The sequence below is a fragment of the Cornus florida genome, unplaced genomic scaffold (genome assembly GCF_030987335.1).
Source record: "Cornus florida cultivar Cherokee Brave unplaced genomic scaffold, ASM3098733v1 CherokeeBrave_3.0.0_Hap2_Chr11, whole genome shotgun sequence".
In the NCBI taxonomy this organism is placed as follows: domain Eukaryota; kingdom Viridiplantae; phylum Streptophyta; class Magnoliopsida; order Cornales; family Cornaceae; genus Cornus; species Cornus florida.
This window is the reverse complement of record NW_026775581.1, coordinates 48086825-48095340: the sequence shown is the minus strand read 5'-3', so window position 1 is coordinate 48095340 and position 8516 is coordinate 48086825. Positions and strand designations below refer to the sequence as shown.

Here is an 8516-nt window from a genome sequence, read left to right as displayed (position 1 = left end):
GTGGAGAAATGTGGAATTTGCTTAGGTTTTGGAGATGTGACCAATTATGGTAAGAAAATGTGGGAGGTGGATTCCGAATGTGAGAGACATAGGGAACAAACATTGGGCATCATCAAGAAGTTCATTGGACTTTTGTCAAGAGTGGGCAGTTTATCCAAACAGGCAAGCCATAGGATGAAGATGAACTGTAGGGTGTGGTGTTTAAACCAAAGGAGTTTAGTCGAAGGAGGGGGGTCGACAGAAGGGGACGAGATATTGCAGCCTTTCAATGATCGAAGGGTGGCAGAGAGGTAATGGTGAGAGCCAGAGAGAATGAAGAGCAGCTGGACCATAGTAAGGAGTAAGAATTGGCTTCTTGGATTGAGAGGTAGAGAGAGGCAGTATCCCTCAGTTTAGGGTTGAGTCTGCAAAGAGTATTTGGAATTCTGGATTGACATTTCCAACATAAGCATATCTCCCAATTGCAGTGCTCAAGGCAATTGTATGGGGGATCTTGAGGTATAGATAGCCACTTTTAAGTCATTGGTCAAACCTATATTACATAGTCTAAGGTACGTTTGTTTTGTACGGGTATGTATTCAACGTATCAAATACCTAAACAGAAAGACATGCCAAATATTCATTTTATTTAATTATTTTATTTTATTGGATTTTGAGGTATAGATAGCCACTTTTAAGCCATTGGTCAAACCTATATTACATATATTTGGGTACATTTGTTCTGTACGAGTATTTATTCAGCGTGTCAAATATCTAAACAGAAAGAAACGCCAAATATTCATTTTATTTAATTATTTTATTTTATTTCTAGAATAAAGTAATCTTTTTATCTAATATAATGTGAAAATATAAACATTTGACTCATTTGAAAATAATAATATAATATAATTAAATTATCGCTTTTTAAGTATATGTCCATAAAAAACTTCGAACACATATTTCGTACCCATATTAGAAAAATATGAATCAGACATGCATGATACTTGAATTGTTGAGATTGGCTTTGAAGGTTGAATTGGTGCTCAGTTGCACAAATACATGTCACTGTCTCTCTATTCAATTTGGTAATTAATACATGTCCTTCTCTATGTCTTTCAAGTAATAGAAGTTATTCTCTTGCCGTAGCATACTATTGCCTAAAAGTTTTCGCCAGTTCTAGAATGAAAATGGCATAGGACAAAATTATGTCATTTTACTTTTTCATATTATAGAATGATTGTGTCGTTAAAAGTTGTGTGGTGTTTTTGAAGCTTTTCACTACGAATATCGCACATTTATTTTATTTGTTTGAAAAAAATGTATAATCAAATTGACTATTTTAGTAAATATAATAACAAATTTATTAAACCAATTGCTTTTTTTCTTACATTAAAAGTGGTTAACTTAGTTGAAAAAGACGTCTAACAAATCGCAAGGGGTTGGCGTAATTGGAAAAGATTTGGACTCTGATGCCTTATGAAACACTAGTAAGAATGTACTCCATTTGTTAATGCGAACCAATTACAAATTACTAAATTAGATATGGTGAGACAATATTATTCTTTGATTTTTTCTGATTTTATAATTAAAGAAGACATCTAATCAATGAAGGCTTAAGTATTATCGATTTTTTAAACTTTTTGATGAATACACAACCCATCTCATCATGTTCAAACTCATTATCATAAAAAAAATTTAAAAAATGCTATTTGTTCTTTAAAAAGACATCATGACCCTATACAAATAAGGATAACAAGGGACTGATTTGGCCCTAAACCCTATCCCGCTCGCTGAGCTATACTTCTTTAAATATATCCACTTGCTTGTTTGGCGGTTGAGATTTCAGTCAAATAAAGGCTAATATGAAGCTCTCCCTTAAAATTTGCCAAAGAATTAATTTGTACATACTTTAAACGATCTTTTTTATCCCATAAAACTAATTTGTGACGTTTTGTTGCTTGATTCAACCATCTAAAGTTTTAACACATTACACATTTTTATCTACAATACTTTGGACACATGAATTACTATACTTTTTGGTTAAAATTAAATACAATACATTTCTTTCTTTACTCCAAATTGTGGCAATTCCGACTTCTCTAATTAGTAGGTAAATTCGTTAAAATTTGTGTGTTTCTATAGGAACCACTTCCTTCAAGAATTCTTTATACTTTTAATATTATAATTGGTGTAATGAAATATTGAAACTCTTTGTACTTTTAATAAAGGTATAGATATAAATTTATAACCGACAAAATACTAAATACATAGAATACTTTTTCCACCCTTCAATTTCCAAAGACGGGCATCGATGTTTAAGGCTTCAACTTTTTAACTCATTGTTTCTTCAAACTTTTTAGCCAAATGCTCCATGTCTCCCGTTCCACCAGGGCTGGCCCCAGGCCTATGTCCCTCAATGTTCATATGTTCTCAAACAACAATTACTTTACAACGGTCTCTTCAGCTTTTGGTCTTGGGCTTCTCTCTTGGCCCATATTTTTGTTTAGCTCTGCTAGTTACATTTGGGCCTATTCAGACTTCTTTTTGTTTTTTCCTATTTTTGACACTGACTAGCTTTTCTTGGGCCTGCCTTGGAGAAATTCTCCTCTAAATTTTGACTATAATATATATCTATTTATATTATTAAAAAAAAAAAAAAACAAATGTGTGTGTGTATATATATATAGAAAAAGTAAAGAAATAAAAGTATCACGTGTCAGTCTTTTTTTGTTATTATTTTTGTTAAATATTTTTTTAAAATTTTTTGATGTAAATTAGATCGAACTCTTTATAAAACACCAAGACCGGATTTTGTTTTGTGTGTTTTCAACATTAATATATTTTATGTGCTTATCGTTTAATTTTAATAAAAATTTTGTATAAATTTTGTTCGTTTGTAAAATCTTATATATAAAAGGTTTTGTAATTTAAAAGCTCGTTTAGAACCTCTCAAAATTTAAAGAATCTAAAAACCGCTCGGTGTGTGCCACTATTTTAATTTCATGCTTCAAACTATTTCATCTCCAACACCATTTCATCTGCAAATACTATTACATCAATATCACTGCTTGACTGTTGCACTATTTCCATTCACCACCTGCACGAGAGACATACCAATAGATATGTTATATATATATATACCTACACACTAAACATTCACTTTTATTTATTTCTCACGTTTATGGTATAGACCCCACAATGTCTTACAATAATTATTATATAGTGTATTCTCTCAAAATAGCTTGGTATTTTGAAAACTTTGTGAGTCACAATTTTCAAAAGAAAAAAATACCAATTATATAGTTCAATTAAGGAGTGTGACCAAAAATTGCCCAATTTTTGTTGTATAAGTTGAATCATGAAAAAAAAAAAAAAAAAAGTTTCAATCACCTTTTAAAAAAAATATAGAAAAAAAAAATTCAATCAATTATGATATTTGTAACCACATAAACAGTAGATAATTTGAGACTGATAATTTGCTTTTTTATTTTGTAACCAGAATATGTTTTCTACCTGTGAATTGAAAAGAAAAGGTTATTTGCACCATGGTAGGAGTAGGACCATTTGTATAGTTGGTAATTTTGAAATTTCTTTAATTATTCAAAATAAAAAAAAATATTTATTACAACAAGAAAGATATTAATATACATCTACAACTATGTCATTTCTTTTTCCATATTCATTTATATAATGGAACTATGTGTTCATTACAGGAACTACTTAGCCTTTTTCACTCTCTCTTGTTTTTTCCAGGTATTAATTTCATAAGCACTCTTTTTCTCTCAATAATAAAAAAGGGTTCTACTAAACATACTATGTGCAAACTAGTATTGCAATTTCAATCTACATATTTTTTCAATTAAGCAATTTTGTAAATGTAAAAAAGAAAAAGAAAAGAGCATATCATTTGTTTAACATGCAAACATCCAAGTTTGTAATTCTCTGTCTTTTCACTTTGACACAAAAACATTCATAATTTGTACTTTTTTGTGTTTATTTATCAATGTTAAAATTATTAATTTAAGTTTACAAGTATTAAACTTCTTTACAAAAGTGCAAACTATAGTGTTTGTCATTTCCAGATTATAATTGATAAAACCAAAGGTAGTAAGTGTTCAGAATTAGATACATATTAAATCACTACAAGGACTGTTAATTTTGTTTTTCCCTTCATTATTTTCATGTCAACATGGTAATAAGCTAACAATAAATTAAAAACTGAAAAAATTACAGACAAAAAAAAAACAAAAACCGGAAATGGAAAAAAGAAAAGGAAAAGGCAATGTGTGCAGTTGAGGTAATCTATGATCGTCTTAAAAAATTAGTGTGAAGAATTCGAACATATGGGATATGAGCTACTTTCCAGTAATCTGCACCTCCTCTGCTTTTATCTAGCTTCATAAGCAATTCCATAGGCATTTCAAACAAATCAAGCTTTTGAAGTTTGGTTAGATGCTCAATGCCCGAGGGTATCTCCTTAACCAATTGACAATCGAAAATATAAAGTTTTTCAAGATGAGGCATTGCGCCCTCCTCCATTGTCACCCTTCTCAATCCTTTTAATCGGGTAAGACTTAATTTCTTAAGCATCGGAAACCCTCCAGCCTTGAAACACAAATCTTCTCCTTGGTAAGCCTGATCAAGTCCAATATTCATCAGGTTGGGCAAATCTTGAAGGGATTGCAGTGGATCATCCCTTAGCTTGCTCCATCTTAAATCTAGTCTCACCAGGTTATCAAGAGAGGGTATCCAATGTGGTAACTTCTCTAAACATCCCTGCAAATATAAATTTCGAAGAAACTGAGGCGGCAAATTCGAAGGCAAAGATTGGACATCAAGGATCTCGTCCTCTCCTGTCGAGATCACCATTAATGAACGAAGGTTGCTCAACTTTTCAATGGAGGAGCACAGAGACATTCCATCTTCCCTTCTCAACTTTACAATCCCTAATCTCCTTAGTTGGGTCAGCTTCCCTATAGCACTCCCACCATCACCACCACTTGCATCCACATAACAAAGCTTTTGCAACGACGACAAATCTCCAATTACCTTCGATACTGCAAAGCCATGTGTACCGTGAAAAGGTGGAATAAATCCTTCAAAAGTCGCGTACCTATACACCAGGAGATGACGAAGTCGTCGGAGCTTCTGTATCTCAACTGGCAACTTAGTAACATGCGTCTCTTTCAGATCCAAAGTTTCAAGATCTACAAGGTCGCCGATAGAGTTTGGAAGCATTTTCACATTGGTTCCCCTCAAGCTTAGATATCTAAGACAAAACAGTTTGAAAACAACTTCTGGAACTGTCTCCAAAGAAGCATTTCTCAACTCTAAAACCTTCAGCAACCTACAATTACCACTAAACAATATTGGCATTGATGACTTGGATAAAGGATCACTCACACCAAGCATGAATAACGAACGAAGCTGGGAGAGTCGCTTGCTTTGTTGTACAATTCCGAAGGTCCCATTATGGATTGATAAGCGTCGAACTTTTCCAGGCGACCTCTCGATTTGTTCACTGGCTATAGTTGCAACATTCTGTTCTCTCGACTTCGGAATACTAATAATTTCACGCAAAAGGTCGTGAATACGACACGTTTTCGCCCTTCCATCAACAGTTTTCTCTGTCACTTGGATCAGACTTCTATTGAGAAGCTCCTAGACATATCCCTCAGCAACTTCTTCAATTGTCAATCCATCTTCACTGACTTGGACAAATCCTTCCGCTGTCCACAATCGAATCAATCTCATACATTCAATCTCATGATCCTCTGGGAAAATGCTCAAATACAAGAAACAAATTTTGAGATACCAAGGCAGATCGTTGTAACTCAAACAGAGTATATTTTTCATGTTCTGAAGCTTATTGTTAGCTTCAAGGCTGCGATGAAGCATATGCCATTCATCAATCCTACTCTGGTTCTTCGTTGCCAAAACACCACCAATCGCCACGATTGCAAGGGGCAGCCCCTCGCATCTTTTTAAGATTCTTCGAGAAATATCCTCCAAATGCCGAGGGCAGGAGGACTTGCCCGGAAATGCCTTTCTACAAAACAGAGTCCAAGCGTCTTCCAAAGACAATGGATTCAAAGAATAAACATTACCACGGGTTTCTGCGCAAGTGGTGGAAGCTATATCTTCAGAACGTGTAGTAAGCACGATTCGATTCTTGGAATTGTTGTCTGGGAAAGCATATTTGACAGCTTCCCATGCATCAATATTCCAAATGTCATCCAACACAACCAAGTAGCTCCTCTGCTGCAAAAATTCATTAATCGCCTCTTTCAGCCTCATAATGTCCATCCTTTCCAATTCTTGGGGGACTGGTTGATTTATTTCCTTGGAGAGCTGTTGAATCATGTCTTTTAGGAGCTCTTCCATCTTGGGTGATTCAGAAACAGTGACCCAAGCATGGCTCTCGAAATGTTTCCTTAGTTCTGCATCGTCATACACTTTCTTAACAAGGGTGGTTTTACCCAATCCTCCCATCCCCACCACAGAAACCACTTTTAGTCGATCTTCCGCCTGATTGACCACAAAACCAATCAGCTCCTTCTTGTGCTTGTCGATGCCTACAAGCTCAGCTTCTTTTAATAGGAGTGCATCACCTCGCGAATCATACCGTACATGGGTGGTGGTTGTGGAGCTGCTTGATCCCTCCTGCAGCAACACGTTATACTTGAGACGGTATCTCCGATGTCCCTCAGCAATGTCCTTGACTCTAGATTTGATGCTTTGGATCTCCCCACCAATTTGATACCGGACTTTTATGTTCTTGAGAGAACCAAAAGTCTTCCGGAAAAAAACAAGGTATCTGTTCCGCTGATGATGATGACGAGGCGTCAAACGGAGCGTGAAAACATCAAGAACGTCTTCGGTGTGGTGAGCAACCTCTCGCACTTGCTTAACCCAAATTTTGATTTCACCGTCACTATCTTCCATTGAATCCGCAACTCTAAGGAATGCAGTCATGCGATCGAATTCAGCTCTGATGTATTCAACTTCTTGGCGAACTCCGCTAAACAGTTTCACCTCTTCTAGGAGAAAGGGTGTAAGCTTGTCTAGTAGAAAGAAAACAGCACTCTCAGCCATTTTTTGTTTCTTTGAAAATTTGTGCTTGAAGGAGTAGTGGTCCAGTGGATAAAGAGGAAATGGTGTTTGGGTATTAGCTGTTGTTTGAAAATGCTGATAAATATTATTGCTTCTGTTTAAAAGAGGAGGCTCTCCAGGTCATGGAATATTATTAATTTTAAAATTAATACATTGGGTGGCCGTAAGCTAACTGTAAATTATTTTTTTCCTCTAAATCATTAAAACATTATTTATATTTTATTTTATGATTGATTCATTTAGCCATTTTGATTTCTTGGACAAATAATTATTATTTGAAGTACTAGTGTGTTTTTTTAATTCTAACGTACCTACTGTACATTGTTTTAAGTGACGCCAAAGTCTTAACTATTTTTTAAAAAGAATAGTTCCATGAAGAAGGTTCATGTCATTATAAAATTGCATAAATATTTGAAGTACACAATTTTATCTTTATATTTATATTTAGAGAGACCTTCTTCTTATTTTTAATAAATGACCTTCAAATTACAAACAAAGCAATCTTGTTAAATTTTGTTCTTCCTCGCGTCCGAATTAATATCAAATATTTTATGAACAAAATAATAAATATAAGTAAAGTTATAAAATGTAGAAAACAAAAGGAATCTCAGAACTTGAAGATGCAATAAAGTTTGAAAGCAAAAGATATCTCAGAACTTGGCTTACATTTCCAGCCACCCATTCCTAATCTTGAAATTGATTAATATAATTTGTGAATAAAAATTAAAAATTGACTAAGATAAAAGTCCAGGCTCTACTACTAAGAATGGGTGTGGTGCGCAGTTTGAATATTTTAATTTTATTTTTATTACTACAACCTAAATTAGAGCACATATGCGATTTTGACTTTTTAATAATTTAATTAATTGTTTTCAACTATTTCATCCCAAAACAATATTGAATATAAAATCAATCATAGATTAAAAATTACATGACATAATATACTGAACTCCATAATTTACATTTGCTGATGTTTGATAAGGAAATATAATTGGTGGTTCAAATGTACTCTCCACAGGCTCTCCATCACACGTCTTAAGAAATTATTATATAGTGGTGAAATAAATGGGGGTTCCAATCAATCTCTGAACATGTAAATTTAAAACTAAATAAATTTGACATAGAAATGACACAATCCTTCAGGTATGATACAAAATAATATGACACACACACACATACACACACACACACAAGGTGCAGCCACATGCCCTCCCACATGTCAAGCTCGCAATTGGTCAAAAGTATGACGCTCCCAATTGACTAAAAAACCCTCCCACTACTACCATATCCTATTCATGCCATTTACATAATAAAAATCTACATGCACTTCATGAAATAACCAAATGACATACCACATAAATAATCAAAATAAAGAAAATAACACTAATCTTGACAATAAAAAAAATTAAATTTGCACAAATGTG

General features: G+C 33.9%; 2 protein-coding genes across 2 annotated transcripts; both read right to left on the bottom strand.

The window, feature by feature from the left end:
• Positions 1-4135: 4135 nt before the first annotated feature.
• LOC132285418 (disease resistance protein RPM1-like) lies at positions 4136-7187 on the bottom strand. Its single transcript, XM_059787603.1, has one exon. The coding sequence runs from the start codon at positions 7072-7074 to the stop codon at positions 5641-5643; it is 1434 nt and encodes a 477-aa protein (XP_059643586.1). The 5' UTR covers positions 7075-7187; the 3' UTR covers positions 4136-5640.
• Positions 4282-5391, bottom strand: LOC132281036 (disease resistance protein RPM1-like). The gene has a single exon (XM_059782774.1). It carries the CDS (start codon positions 5389-5391, stop codon positions 4282-4284), a length of 1110 nt encoding a protein of 369 aa, XP_059638757.1.
• Positions 7188-8516: the final 1329 nt, after the last annotated feature.

Coding starts and splice junctions, on each gene's coding strand:
- LOC132285418 (XM_059787603.1), bottom strand. CDS start 7,074: ATGGCTGAGAGTGCTGTTTTCTTTCTACTAGACAAGCTTACACCCTTT.
- LOC132281036 (XM_059782774.1), bottom strand. CDS start 5,391: ATGCTTGGTGTGAGTGATCCTTTATCCAAGTCATCAATGCCAATATTG.